This window comes from Mus musculus, chromosome 6 (genome assembly GCF_000001635.26).
Source record: "Mus musculus strain C57BL/6J chromosome 6, GRCm38.p6 C57BL/6J".
NCBI classification, from domain to species: Eukaryota; Metazoa; Chordata; class Mammalia; order Rodentia; family Muridae; genus Mus; species Mus musculus.
In genome coordinates this window covers 41,840,450-41,856,301 of record NC_000072.6, presented here as the reverse complement: position 1 = coordinate 41,856,301, position 15,852 = coordinate 41,840,450, and the positions used below count along the sequence as shown (strand labels likewise).

Sequence of the window (15,852 nt, the reverse complement as noted above, 5' to 3'; positions counted from 1 at the left end):
TGGTCAGCACCATAAAAGTCAGTCTTGTGAAGACATGGAAGAATGATGATGTGCGTTCCAACCGTCATGACAGATGTGCGTGAGTGCGAAGTCCAGAGAATGTGGGCAGGAAGGATAATTTACATTTTTAAAATTCAGGTATGTACCTCAATTTGTATGAATACATTTAACATACTTTAATTTTTCTATGGAAAAGATTGAATTTGTACTGCACAGCAAATCATATTGTTAGCCTTGGTGTCATTTTTATAAATCCATGAAGTTGTAATGTGAGCTCTTTCTCAGAGTCATTTCTGAGCATAGTTTAGTACACTGTTGGTGAAGTAAAACATTGCAGATTGTTGGTTTTCTTTTCTTTATGAAAGTGACAGGTTTGTACGTGATCCTCTACTCAGTTCCTCTACTCAGTTCCAAGAATACTTTTACCTTACATTAGAAAGAACAAAAACAATTGAATCAATGGCCTAAAGGTTGGTTATCGAAGATAAAAAGGGCATTGTGCAGATGAAAATAATACATGGCTTGGACTATGTGTCCTATCTCGCCTTTTATTTATTTATGTAACCTCAGCAATTTTGGCATGAGTCTATTAAACAAGCCAGCAGTGTTGTTTGTTTTAATCTGTAGACAAAGGAATTATTGACAGTCTTCTCTAGACTTTCCATTGGTGTATTTTATAGAACTTGGAAGTTTGGAGTGGGTCATGGAGTTTTTATGGAGAGGAAGAAAATAGATTTATTCTCTTCTTTTATATCTCTAGGGGTACCATTCATAATTTTGGAAATTTACTTATTTATTATAATAAGAAAAATTTACTTATAATGTCTTATCCTTTTTCCTGGCTTGATTAAGTTACACAGTTTAACTTAATAAATTCAACTATGGAGATATCTGTTTTAGGCCTGAGTGTGCAATGTGTTGAGAATCTGGGATCTGAGGAGAAAAGGGAAAGATCACAGGGGAGTGAAAAGGTCACTAAAAGAGATCTACAAGTGCCTTAGCTATATGAGAAAACTAATAAACACAGCAAGTTTCATATTATCGTACATGAGAAGCTCTGATATAGTTGGACTTTATAATTGTATAATCCATACAATAAATTAGAAATGTGTTGTTGGTTCCTTTTTTATTTTTTTCTGTGCTAAGAGGGCACAATCAAAAGCTATTTGGATACCATTTGCTTGGGCTTTCAGTTGCAGGGAGAAGAGTCTAGCATTGTGCAGAGGAATGGCGGCAGGTGGCAGCATGGTGACAAGATCTGAAGGCTGAGAGAAACAATGAATTTGGAAAGGGGAGGGGGGAGGGAATCAGCTTTCAAATCTCATCCTCAGACATGTACTAGGTTTTGTGATACAGTTCCCTATGAGTACCATTTCTCATTTAACTTACTATGTCTCCTTATTTTTACTTAACAAAATGGTAGTAAGAAAGTTAATGTTTCTTTCATGTTATATGATAGGGAGTTGGGGCAATTAACTTGGAACACAGAGTATTGGAGATAGTATATAACACAGTCATTGAATTGGGTGTTTCTATTAAGTTACATAACAAAGGTCCCCTCTCTGCCTCTGAGTAGTAAACAAGTGTTTTGGTGTTGAAAATTTGAAAATGCCATTGGCCAATTTCTCCTGAGCTATCTTGGGCTTCCCCTGTAAGTGAAATCTTGTACTGTTGTGTTTTATGTGTGTTGCTTACAGCTGTGTGTATGACAGTTGTGTGTGTAGGGGTGGGTGTGGGGAGAGGGAGAGTCAGTCAGAGAGACAGAGAAAGAGAGAGAAAATGAAAGTACTATACACTTTGACATTTTTATTAGGATATTAAGTCAGACAAATTAATGACTCTTGCACAAAATTTCCTCCCTTGGGCCTGTTTTGAGGTTCTCTGTGAGCTAGTATTATTTTGATATTTCATCTTCCTTGGATACATTCCTTATTTTTGAGTCAAAGAATTAGCCTTTGTTCTTTGTAGATAACCATCATGTTTCATATTAAGATGTATGTTGCCTTTTCTATTTGGAGGTGACAGTGTCATAGTGGTGATTATTGTGAGTGTGCATTGAATCTAAACAGATATAAGAGAATATGCTGCTGTTATTCATGAGTACATACAGTTTATCTTTCTGTTTATTCAATTTAGTAGTAATTTCTTTTTGATTTAGAGATGTGTTTTTCACAAAAGGCCCAATATGTTTACTTTTTTTCTTTACAAAATTAAGACATCTTGCAGATGTTTCTCCTCAACTATCATAGTGGAGTGTTTCTATATTTTCATTATAATATTTTGTTGTGTACAAAATATTAAATATTTAACATTATAATTAATATTTTGTTGTGTACATTGGGACCTAAATGTTAAAATTTAATAACAAATCTTTAGGAATCATTTTATTATGCTGATATAATAAAAATTCATCCATTCTGTAGAACTTAACCAATAATTTATTGGTAAGAAAACGTTTAGTTACTGAAGGAAAAAAAAACCACACACATCAATGTATCATTGTCCTTAAGTAAATATTGTTCCAAAACTGGAATAGAAAGGAATTAGGACCAAAGGAATTAGCACCATCACATATATGTGTTTGCACATATACATATATAATGATAAAGCAAATATATAATGTGTTTAATATAATTAAAGACTATTAATTTTTCTTAATGTTAAATATTGAATGATGGTTACTTTTTCAGGTAATCTACCACAGACTTTAAGAAAAGGTTACAATTGCATAAACAGAAGACCTGAAGCAATTCAAATTACCTGTTATATGTGGCTTTCTGAATTTTCTAAAGCATATAAAATATTGAGCCAATGACCCAGGAAAATAATTATAGACACAAAAACAAAACTAGCTGACAACCTTGGTCTTCTAAATATTAAATTCCTTCAGAAAGGAACCTACTCCCACCAAAAATTCCCCAGGATAAAAAAAGGGGTATACATGGGCAATGTCTGAGGCAGTATTAAAAAGCAAAATAACAAGAAAAAGTATCCGCAAAGGTATTTTCAAAGGAAACAGGGCTTTGTCCCTCAAAAAGATGTAAATCTCTACAAGAAATAATACGTATATTCAGAAGGAAGAATGAATTTTAGCTACCTGAATTCTGATCCTCGTTTAGGACAACTGGCCTGAGAGGATTATTCTATTTTCTTACCCAGATATACTCAGTCTGCTGTGATTCTGATTCTTCTCATTGCATCCTCTAGAGTTCTTTCAGTTTTCCAAACCCAGTACCAGAAAGCTTACCTGACAAGCACATTCTACCATTCTGGCTTTGGGTTCTTGAGGTCTAATTTTCCACTTGCCATAATTTCATTCATTTATTTGGGACCCTTGTTCGTGTTTCACTTCTATCAAAAAGCAGTAGCTGGTCCCATCTGAGAAAGCAACTCAGGACTCATAGCCTTCGTTTATAGTCAGCCACAATCGGTATGCCTGAGGTATAGCAATTGCAATGCATTGCTCCAGTGAGTCATATTTTCTTGTTTGGAACAGATTGAACAGAAGCAATAGAATGGAACACAATGCACTAACTCATGGTGAGCACTCTAGGGTGTTCCTTCCTGGTTACAAATAACTCCTATCCTCTGGGAACTGAAGGTGGAGCTATTGGAGAGGACGGAGTAGAGAAAAGTCAAGCAGTAGACATCTTGGCTTCCAGCCCTGGCTTCCTCTTATTTGTCCTGAGTATTTGGATTATCACAGGTGTGATCTTTCAACTCTTTGGAATTTCTTCTTTTCTTTAAAAGTGTTGGTTATGTGGTTGTATGATTTGTGTGCATGGGTGAGTGTGAGTGTTTCTGTGCCATGGCACACTCAAGAAGATCAAACAACAGTTTCAAGTGTTGGCCTTTCCCATCTACTCACTTAACAGGAGCATCTGCAATTGTTCTTCACTGCGTACCCAGAGTGAGTTTACCCAACAGGTTCTGCAGAGATTTCTATGCCTGCCTCCTGTCTCACTGTAGAAGCACTGGGGTCATTAATGTGTGCTACTATTTCTGGCTTTATGTGGGTTCTGGAGATTCAAATCTGTCCTCAATCCTGCATGGTAAGTAGTGCACACACTAAGGTAACTCCCCAGTCACCTTCTTACTTTTTTATGTCAATGGATAGAAACCAAAAAAAAACCTTACAAAATCTCAGGAATGGTACTTTGAAAGACTAATGTAAGAAATTAGCAGTACTTTCTGATTTGGAGGATAGATTTTAGGCAGGACACAATAACACATGGATATGCTTGTAAGAAGTTTATTTGACAGACTACAATGGATATTCCAGTCAATTGTACTTGGAGAAAATGATAATGGTTTTGAAAGACGCATAAGAAGCCTCCGTTAATTCATTCGCACAGTATTATAAGTATAGTACCGGTTTGCTGTGATGGGCACCACTGCCATATCATTAGGACAGATATTCTTTTCTCGAACAATATCAATCACTGTTGCAAATGTTACAGTTCCTGGAAGAAATAAAAACAAAAGTCATCTCTCAGACACTCTAGGGTTCTCTGATTTTCCTGTAGGGCCAGCTAAGTCCTTCCAGGGCTGGTTTCCCCAAGTCATTTGCAAGTCACTCCCTTTTATTGTCCTTTCTCAGGCTATGCTTTCTATAGCTTTAGATCCCAGAAATGCTCCTCCTATGCTTCCTTTCCAACTATACACTGCTTTTCCATGCTTCCAAGTGGAAGTTCTGCAGCCATGTTTGTGTTTTTAATTTTCCTTTTTTGGCAAGTAGTTCTTTTTACTTACTTGTGATTATTATATCCCAGAAAAATCTAATAGGATGATCATTACAGAGGCAGCGGGTTTGTACATAGTTGAAGGCACCTTCCATTGGTTCATTACTTACAAGGTAAGCTTTGATCTGGTTGGGAGAGAAAGCCCACTGTTAGTACAACAAAGGTAAATAGAAGGCAATATAAGTCAGGAAATAGCTGAGGCATGGCCTAGGGAACACAGACACCATTCAGTCATCAATGTATTATCATTCTGCATGCTAATTTTCCTAGACTTTCTCTCTTCACACCATCATACTTAGCCCAGACGTCCAAGTGTGAGATTCAAGAGGATGTAAGTGATTCCATTGGTCAAGGAGGTTCATCTTCCTGTGCCTGTCTCCTACGTGAAGGCTTGTCCTTGGTACCAGCTAGAGTTCTTGGAAATGACTCATGTGAACTTTTAATATGTGACCCAATGAATAGCATTCCAGTTGTTTAAGTGTTGATTCCAGGACAAGACTTTGTGAGAATGATGGCCAGGCCCCTGACTCAGCCAAGTCTAACTCCATCATGTTGAATTATTCTCTCACTCTCATCAATTACAACCACTAGATTAAAAGTTACTCCCTCTGCCCATGTCTGGCCATTATTTGGTAAGTAAATTTTTGCAGGCCAATTTCTTTGCTTCTTAAAGTTGAGAATGCCTGTTAACTTCAGACATCACATATTAATATGTGTGTTAATATACTATATTATTATATAATTATATATATTATTAAATATGTAATATACACACACACAGAGACACACTCCTGTTCCTGGCATCTAACTTAGGAGTTTTGTCCTAGGGGTATATCTAACCAGATGGACTTGTGAATAGAATTCAGTGATTACAAAAACTGATAAGAAAAATATGCATTTAAATGAGATTCAACCTTTCATCATAATTACAGTCATCAATGCATGCAGTAAATCAGGAGTAGATACGATTTTTACTACAAACTGCATGAAAACATTTCATATTAAGTTTCAGACTCAGTTGTTTTGAAATGTTGCCTGCACTCATCTTTACTTTGAATATATGGTCAGTATCAGGGCAGTGGTATGATTAGAGCTGAAGACATATCCCATGTATACATTTCTGATGCTTTCTCCCATATCTAGCAAATTTATACTGAATAATTATTATACAGAAAGGCAAGAGGAAAACAGGCTCAGTTTAAGTTCTTAATGGAGAAGAAGAAACAGATCCCTCATATTCTCTCACTCCTGCTCCAAACTATGGTTACAGATGTTCATATGAGAACCCTATTCTCAAGTCCTCACCAAAATCCACTAATGCTCAGGGGGACCCTGGAGGGTGAACTATCAGTTCTCTGTGAGCTCTTTGTCTTCTTCCACCTATTTCTATCTTAGATGTTTTCATTCTCTTTCTCACTCTTTTTCTTCCTGGACTGTTGTGGATGAGGGTTTCTTCTCTGTGAAATGGAAATCATCATCTGCTCCAAGTTCTCAACATTGTTGTGAGATTCATATAACCAAACACATATGAATATGTTAACTTTGTCATGCAGTATTAGCAGAAGAGATTAATTCAATTATATTCATAATTCCAGTCAGATTTTGCCTTGGACTTACTGTCCATCTATCTACTTACCACCATACATTCTCTATATTGTGTTTCAACTGTAACTTGCACAGTGATCTCCTGATTTTCCTGTGCTGTTGATGGAACATCTATTTCAATCAAAAGTGGCTTTCGGACATTTCTGGGAAGAAAAAATAGGGCACAGAGATCAAAGACCTGATTATAGGAGAAAGCACTATTCTAACATGGGGCAAGGGGAGAAAATAAAGGTAAGAATGATATAGCCTGACTCAATTCCTGAGCAGCAGCATCCCCAGTAATCTTTGTGTGTTGATTTGAATCTTTTCTTTGTTTAATTAAGAAATGGACATGTTGTTTAAAATGAAGCATCCTTTTTCCAAGTTACAAATGACAAATTTTAAAAGAAAAGATTATCTACTATCTCATGCTATTTCTTAATACCCTATAGCAAGTTGTGCTCATATTGTGTGTCATGTGATCCTTTCACAGGGGTCACCTAAGATCACCAAAAAAAAAAACCTACATATATTCACAATATTATTCATAAGAGTAGCAACATTACAAAGAAGCAGTGAAAATAATTTTATGGTTGCGGGTCACCAAAACATGAAGAACTGTTTGCAAACCACTGCCCTACAGCTGGTTAGCTCCTTATCCCTGACTAGAACGCTAGAGTCAAGTCATCCTTAGGAAAACCTTCATACCCACAGAATCAAGTAAACAACACTGTCCTGGAGGATTACATAGATCTTTCTCGAAGATCACCCCTAATGATTGCTAGAAAGGACATAGGAATGTGGAGCTATTTACTAAAACAAAGAAATTGCACATGTTGTAATTGTGAACACACCACAGTTGGGGGAAAGTACATGAGATAAAAGCAAAGAGCAAGTCTTCCTCTTTAACCAACAATGCTTGCTCTGGGCCAAAGGAATCAACCAAAGAACGTAACTAGTGTCCTTTGGTGTTTTGTGTGATAGAAAAGAATTCTTAGAGAACATTATTCCTACATTTCCCTGGGACCGAACATGTTAGACTTCAATAATGGCACCAATTTTTCTATGATTCAGTTCCTATCAAACATATATTAATATCAATTATCTTCAAAATTCCCATTTGTGAATGACTTCAGGATTGTAGGATGATCATATTAGATAAAACAATTAACCATGCCAGTGTTTTCCTGAGGTCAGGGATTCCATACCAGGGAGATAGTGAATAATAAGTACAGGAGAGTTGTTCAGAAGCTGGGATGGCCAAAGCCCTTCATTTTGTTTGTTTGTTTGTTTGTTTTTGTTTTCGAGACAGGGTTTCTCTGTATAGCCCTGGCTGTCCTGGAACTTACTCTGTAGACCAGGCTCACTTCGAAATCAGAAATCCACCTGCCTCTGCTTCCCTAGTGCTGGGATTAAAGGCGTGAGCCACCACTGCCCGGATACATTTTTTTCAAAGCACTTAACTGTAAGGCTTATTTTAGCATGGGCTTCCTCTAGGCCAGGAAGAATGCCATCTACACCAGAACATACAGGGATTCTCAGGCTGCCTGCATCAGCTCTTTAGAACCTTGTGATTTCTGCTAGAAAAGGACATTTGGCCAAGCTTCCCAGAGCACTAATACGGTCAAAATCCAGAAAGCCAGCACAGTCAGCCTGCTGCCAGTGTAGAGATCTCTAGTTCAATTGGGTGTCTTTCCTTCCCCTATCTTCATTTGCCCTCTGGCTTAATTTCTTACTTCATTAATTCCTTCACATTTTCTGCTTTTTCCCTTTCTGCTTTCTTCAAACATCTACTCTCAATGTGGTGGCTTCCAGATCCAAGGATGACTGTTACTATAGGTCTTCATCTTTACCTTTAGGTGTTATCACTGGGATGACACCTATGATGACTGTTTTGTTAGTTCAACCTAACCTATGTGTTAGTAATAAAGGCTCTCATTCTCAGAGACTCCTGCAAATGACATTTGAAGCTGTTGCTAGAACTATGAGACCTCTTTATCTTTATAAAGTACACTGAGAAAAAATGAGAACCACATATGAGAGAGAGTAAAAATAATTGGTTATGGACAACTTATCATATACATCGGGGATTTATTGTATATGCAAGCCTATACACCCAGTGGAAACATGAGGGGAATCTATGGAGGCTATGGAGAGAATGGAACTTGACATATGATCCATGAGAAATATCAAGAACAGATTCCTTTGCTACCTAAAAAATCTATATGAAACTGTGTACAGGTTTCCAGGCCAGAAGGAGACACTCTCTATGCTTTCCTGCACAAAAACAAGAATGGGTTTACTTACTCATCATCCTGGCTTTCAATGATCCCCAGCTGCAGACATAGGACCAAGAAGAGTGTCACAGCACTGAATGTGAATGAGAGACCCTGCATAGTGGAGAAGTCAGAACACCAGACCAGTACTGTCCTTGGTGCTCAGCGCAGGTTTTATATACAGTTCACAGAAGCAGAAAAGCTGGCAGTTAGGTCCATGACGTGAATCACCTAAACACTTTCCTCATCATGATCTTTCCTTACTGGGGAGAAGTTTGTTATTTCTATGAAAAAAAAATGTCATCATTCAATTAAATTGTTATAATATATGTGATTGTTCTTCCCTATTTTCTTAGTGTCAAAGGCCTTCTATAAAGGTTCTTTCTTGGCTAACAGAAATGTTTTTCTTCTGTGTCATTTACTCCTGTTCCTGCTCCTTACTTTAAATTATTATTTGCTTGGTCTTGGCAGAGAGTAGACTTTCTGATTGATTGGTCCCAAGCTAAAGATGTACAATACATTCATTGATGATTTTGCTATTAATTCAAAAGTAGATGCCACTAAAAATTTTACTAAAGTTTTAATATTATCAGCCATTGTTACCCAGAAGCCACTTCCAATCATGACAGAACTAGGAAAGGGCTGAGCTCTCTAGATGATGGAGCAGAGTGACTGTAATACCTGATAACATGGAAGTGTTTGTGATTGTTTCATTTATTGGATATTTATTTCATTTACACTTCCAATGCTATCCCAAAAGTCCCCCCCACGCTCCCCCACTCACACACCCCCAAACCACTCCCACTTCTTGGCATGGCATTCCTCTGTACTGAGGCATGTAAAGTTTGCACAACCAATGGATCTCTCTTTCTACTGATGGCCGATGAGGCCATCTTCTGATTCATATGCAGCTAGAGACACTGGCTCCTGGGGGGCCGCGGTATTGGTTTGTTTATATTGTTGTTCCACCTATAGGATTGCAGATCCCTTTAGCTCCTTGGGTACTTTCTCTAGCACCTCCATTGGGGGCCCTGTGTTCTATCCAATAGCTGACTTTGAGCATCCACTTCTGTGTTTGCCAGGCCCCAGCATAGTCTCATAAGATACAGGCATATCTGGGTCCTTTAAGCAAAATCTTGCTAGTGTATGCAATGGTGTCAGCTTTTGGAAGCTGATTATGGGATGGATCCCCGGATATGGCAGTCTCTAGATGGTCCATCCTTTCATCTCAGCTCCAAACTGTGTCTCTGTAACTCATTTCCATGGGTGTTTTGTTCCCAATTCTAAGAAGGGGCAAAGTGTCCACACTTTGGTCTTTGTTCTTGTTGAGTTTCATCCATTTAGCAAATTGTATCTTATACCTTGGGTATTCTAAGTTTCTGGGCTAATATCCACTTGTCAGTGAGTACATATTGTGCGAGTTCTTTTGTGAGTGGGTTAACTCACTCAGGATGATGCCATCCAGGTCCATCCATTTGCCTAGGAATTTCATAAATTCATTCATTTTAATAGCTGAGTAGTACTCCATTGTGTAAATGTACCATATATTCTGTATCCATTCCTCTGTTGAGGGAAATCAGGGTTTTTTCTAGCTTCTGACTATTATAAATAAGGCTGCTATGAGCATAGTGGAGCATGCATCCTTCTTATCGGTTGGAACATCTTCTGGATATATGCCCAGGAGAGGTATTGCAGAATCCTCCTGTAGTACTATGTCCAATTTTCTAGGGAACGGCCAGACTAATTTTCAGAGTGGTTGTACAAGTTTGCAATCCGACCAACAATGGAGGAGTGTTCCTCTTTCTCCACATCCTTGCCAGCATGTGCTGGCACCTGAATTTTTGATCTTAGCCATTCGGACTTGTGTGTGGTGGAATCTCAGGGTTGTTTTGATTTGCATTTCCTTGATGATTAAGGATGTTGAACATTTTTTCAGGTGCTTCTCAGCCATTTGGTATTCCTCAGGTGAGAATTCTTTTTTAGCTCTAAGCCCTATTTTTTAATGGAGTTATTGGATTTTCTGGAGTCCACCTTCTTGAGTTCTTTATATATATTGGATATTAGTCCCCTATCTGATTTAGGATAGGTAAAGATCCTTTCCCAATCTGTTGGTGGCCTTTTTGTCTTATTTGCAGTGTTTTTTGCCTTGCAGAATCTTTGCAATTTTATGAGGTACGATTTGTCGATTCTCGATCTTACAACACAAGCCATTGGTTTTCTATTCAGGAATTTTTCCCCTGTACCCATATCTTCTAGCCTTTTCCCTACTTTCTCCTCTATAAGTTTCAGTGTCTCTGGTTTTATGTGGAGTTCCTTAATCCACTTAGATTTGACCTTAGTACAAGGAGATAGGAATGGATCAATTCGCATTCTTCAACATGATAATCGCCAGTTGTGCCAGCACCACTTGTTCAAAATGCTGTCTTTTTTCCACTGGATGGTTTTTGCTCCCTTGTCAAAGATCAAGTGACCATAGATGTGTGGGTTCATTTCTGGGTCTTCAATTCCATTCCATTGGTCTATTTTTCTGTCATTATACCAGTACAATGCCGTTTTTATCACAATTGCTCTGTAGTAAAGCTTTAGGTCAGGCATGGTGATTCCACCAGAGGTTCTTTTATCCTTGAGAAGAGTTTTTGCTATCCTAGGTTTTTTGTTATTCCAGATGAATTTGCAGATTGCCCTTTCTAACTCGTTGAAGAATTGAGTTGAAATTTTGATGGGGATTGCATTGAATCTGTAGATTGCTTTTGGCAAGATAGTCATTTTTACTATATTGATCCTGCCAATTCATGAGCATGGGAGATCTTTCCATTTTCTGAGATCTTCTTTAATTTCTTTCTTCAGAGACTTGAAGTTCTTATCATACAGATCTTTCACTTCCTTAGTTACAGTCACGCCAAGGTATTTTATATTATTTGCGACTATTGTGAAGGGTGTTGTTTCACTAATTTCTTTCTCAGCCTGTTTATCCTTTGTGTACAGAAAGGCCATTGACTTGTTTGAGTTAATTTTATATCCAGCTACTTCACTGAAGCTGTTTATCAGGCTTAGGAGTTCTCTGGTGGAATTTTTAGGGTCAGTTATATATACTATCATATCATCTGCAAAAAGTGATATTTTGACTTCTTCCTTTCCAATTTGTATCCCCTTGATCTCCTTTTGTTGTCTAATTGCTCTGGCTAGGACTTCAAGTACAATGTTGAATAGGTAGGGAGAGAGTGTACAGCATTGTCTACTCCCTGATTTTAGTGGGATTGCTTCCAGCTTCTCACCATTTACTTTGATGTTGGCTACTGGTTTGCTGTAGATTGCTTTTATCATATTTAGGTATGGGCCTTGAATTCCTGATCTTTCCAAGACTTTTATCAGGAATGGGTGTTGGATTTTGTCAAATGATTCCTCCGCATCTAACGAAATGATCATGTGGTTTTTGTCTTTGAGTTTGTTTATATACTGGATTACGTTGATGGATTTCCATATGTTGAACCATCTCTGCATCCCTGGGATGAATCCTACTTGGTCAGGATGGATGATTGTTTTGATGTGTTCTTGGATTCCATTAGCGAGCACTTTATTGAAGATTTTTGCAACAATATTCATAAGGGAAATTGGTCTGAAGATCTCTATCTTTGTTGGGTCTTTTTGTGGTTTAGGTATCAGAGTAATTGTGGCTACATAGAATGAGTTGGGTAGAGTACCTTCTGTTTCTATTTTGTGGAATAGTTTGTAAAGAACTGGGATTAGATCTTCTTTGAAGGTCTGATAGAACTCTGCACTAAACCCCTCTGGTCCTGGGCTTTTTTTTTTTTTATTTTGGTTGGGAGGCTATTAATGATTGCTTCTATTTCTTTAGGGGATATAGGACTATTTAGATCATTAACCTGATCTTGATTTAACTTTGGTACCTGGTATCTGTCTAGAAACTTGTCCATTTCATCCAGGTTCTCCAGTTTTGTTGAGTATAGCCTTTTGTAGAAGGATCTGATGTTGTTTTGGATTTCTTCAGGATCTGTTGTTATGTCTCCCTTTTCATTTCTGATTTTGTTAATTAGGGTGCTTTCCCTGTGCCCTCTAGTGAGTCTGGCTAAGGGTTTATCTATCTTGTTGATTTTCTCAAAGAACCAACTCCTCGTTTGGTTAATTCTTTGAATAGTTCTTCTTGTTTCCACTTGGTCGATTTCGCCCCTGAGTTTGATTATTTCCTGCCGTCTACTCCTCTTGGGTGAATTTGCTTCCTTTTGTTCTAGAGCTTTTAGGTGTGTTGCCAAGCTGCTAATGTATGCTCTCTCTAGTTTCTTTTTGGAGGCACTCAGAGCTATGAGTTTTCCTCTTAGAAATACCTTCATTGTGTCCCATAAGTTTGGGTATGTTGCGGCTTCATTTTCATTAAACTCCAAAAAGTCCTTAATTTCTTTCTTTATTCCTTCCTTGACCAAGTTATCATTGAGAAGACTGTTGTTCAATTTCCATGTGAATTTTGGCTTTCTATTATTTATGTTGTTATTGAAGATCAGCCTTAGTGCATCGTGATCTGATAGGATGCATGGGACAATTTCAATATTTTTATATATGTTGAGGCTTGCATTGTGACCAATTATGTGGTCAATTTTGGAGAAGGTACCATGATGTCCTGAGAAGAAGGTATATCCTTTTGTTTTAGGATGAAATTTTGTGTAGATATCTGTTAGATCCATTTGTTTCATAACTTCTGTTAGTTTCACTGTGTCCCTTTTTATTTTCTGTTTCCATGATCTATCCATTGGTGGAAGTGGTATGTTGAAGTCTCCCACTATTATTGTGTGAGGTGCAGTGTGTGCTTTGAGCTTTACTAAAGTTTCTTTAATGAATGTGGCTGCCCTTGTATTTGGAGCATAGATATTCAGAATTGAGAGTTCCTCTTGGAGGATTTTACCTTTGGTGAGTATGAAGTGCCCCTCCTTGTCTTTTTTGATGACTTCGGGTTGGATGTGGATTTAGTAGATATTAGAATGGCTACCCAGCTTGTCTTCAGACCATTTGCTTGGAATTTTTTTTTCTAGCCTTTCATTCTGAGGTAATTTCTATCTTTTTCACTGAGATTGGTTTCCCGTAAGCAGCAAAATGTTGGGTCCTGTTTGGGTCGCCATTCTGTTAGTCTATGTCTTTTTATTGGGGAGTTGAGTCCATTGATATTAAGAGATATTAAGGAAAAGTAATTGTTGCTTCCTATTATTTTTGTTGTTAGAGTTGGCATTCTGTTCTTGTGGCTATCTTCTTTTAGGTTTGTTGAGGGATTTTGTTGATTTTTCTAGGACATGGTTTCCATCCTTGTTTTGTATTGTTTTTTTTTTTTTTCTGTTACTGTCCTTTGAAGGGTGGGTTTCGTGGAAAGATAATTTGTGAATTTGGTTCTGTTGTGGAATACTTTTGTTTCTCCATTTAAGTTAATTGAAAGTTTGGCTGGGTATAGTAGCCTGTTGTTGGCATTTGTGTTCTCTTAGTGTCTGTATAACATCTATCCAGGCTCTTCTGGCTTTCGTAGTCTCTGGTGAAAAATCTGGTGTAATTCTGGTAGGCTTGCCTTTATATTTTACTTGACCTTTTCCCCTTACTGCTTTTAATATTCTATCTTTATTTAATGCATTTGTTGTTCTGATTATTAAGTGTCGGGAGGAACTTCTTTTCTGGTCCACTCTATTTGGAGTTCCGTAGGCTTCTTGTATGTTCATGGGCATCTCTTTCTTTAGGTTTGGGAAGTTTTCTTCTATAATTTTGTTGAAGCTATTTGCTGGCACTTTGAGTTGAAAATCTTCATTCTCATTTACTCCTATTATCCATAGGTTTGATCTTCTCATTGTTTCCTGGATTTCCTGGATGTTTTGAGTTAGGATCTTTTTGCATTTTCCATTTTCTTTGATTGTTATGCCAATGTTCTCTATGGAATCTTCTGCACCTCAGATTCTCTCTTCCATCTCTTGTATTAGGGCTTTTCCTGATCATTGGTGGGATACATCTTCATTCCGGGACTTCACAGAGAGTAGTCCGCACAGGTGAGTGTGTGGACTACAGAAGCTAACAGCTTCTGTGACAGGCTGAAACAACACAGCTTCTGGGATAGGTCCTGTTTTGGGCCTTGATCCTTAGCCAGGAGGGAGGTCTGAACGCCAGATATCTGTGCACCTTCCCTGTAAGAGGTGAGCTTGCCTGCAGAGAGTGCTCTAACCACTGAAACTCAGAGGAGAGAGCTTGTCTCCCAGGTCTGCTCTTAGAGGCTAACAGAATCACGAGAGGAACAATCTCTAACCAGAGACAACTAAATCAACTAACTCCAGACATTACCAGATGGAAAAAGGTAAACATAAGTATCTTACTAACAGAAACCAAGACCACTCACCATCATCAGAACCCAGCACTCCCACCTTGCCCAGTCCAGGGCACCTCAATACACCCGAAAACCTTGACCCGGATTTAAAAACATATCTCATGATGATGGTAGAGGACATCAAGAAGGACTTTAATAACTCACTCAAAGAAATACAGGAGAACACTGCTAAACGGGCAGAAGATCTTAAAGAGGAAGCACAAAAATCCCTTAAAGAATTGCAGGAAAACACAACCAAACAGGTGATGGAATTGAATAAAACCATCCAAGACCTAAAAAGGGAAGTAGATACAATAAAGAAAGCCCAATGTGAGGCAATGCTGGAGATAGAAACCCTAGGAAAGAAATCTGGAACCATAGATGTGAGCATCAGGAACAGAATACAAGAGATGGAAGAGAGAATCTCAGGTGTTTGTGATTGTTAAGGCCGTCTCTACTTCAGGACTTATTAGTAAGTTATCCAGATGCTCAAAGTCTCTATAATGAAATGTTTCTCATTGTATAGAATTCATCCACATACTAACATCCCTAAAACAGATCATTTAGCATTAAAAATCCAATCATTTTCCACCTTTGAATTGAGGTAGTAAGGCATATAGCAAAATAATTATGAGAGTTCTCTCCACTTGTCCACGACTTAAATTATATATATTAGTAATATAATATATAACATATATTATACATATATACATATAATATTACATTATATATTATATTAGAGACATTATATATGTGTATATATAATATATATATATATATATATATATATATATATATTAGAGACATTCCTAAAACATGAATTTCTTTTCTATGAAATAATAGGTTGACTCATGTTTCCTTATATATCCCTACTGTATTTAAAGCTGTTCTTTAACCTAAATTTTTT

At 37.5% G+C, this 15,852-nt stretch overlaps 1 protein-coding gene across 1 annotated transcript; it reads right to left on the bottom strand.

Annotated features, from left to right (window-relative positions):
* Positions 1-4,236: 4,236 nt before the first annotated feature.
* Positions 4,237-8,753, bottom strand: Pip (prolactin induced protein). The gene is made up of 4 exons (NM_008843.4): positions 8,634-8,753; positions 6,379-6,490; positions 4,753-4,867; positions 4,237-4,463 (listed from the first exon to the last, which is right to left on the bottom strand). Exons 1-4 carry the CDS (start codon positions 8,720-8,722, stop codon positions 4,339-4,341), a joined length of 441 nt encoding a protein of 146 aa, NP_032869.2. The 5' UTR covers positions 8,723-8,753; the 3' UTR covers positions 4,237-4,338.
* Between the last annotated feature and the right edge of the window lie 7,099 nt (positions 8,754-15,852).

Excerpts from the sequence above, each read along its gene's own strand:
- Pip (NM_008843.4), bottom strand. The coding sequence starts at position 8,722 with ATGCAGGGTCTCTCATTCACATTCAGTGCTGTGACACTCTTCTTGGTC. Across the intron at positions 4,868-6,378 it reads AATATAGAGAATGTATGGTG|ATCAAAGCTTACCTTGTAAG; the intron begins GTAAGTAGATAG and ends TCTCCCAACCAG. Across the intron at positions 4,464-4,752 it reads CTGGGATATAATAATCACAA|GAACTGTAACATTTGCAACA; the intron begins GTAAGTAAAAAG and ends TATTTCTTCCAG.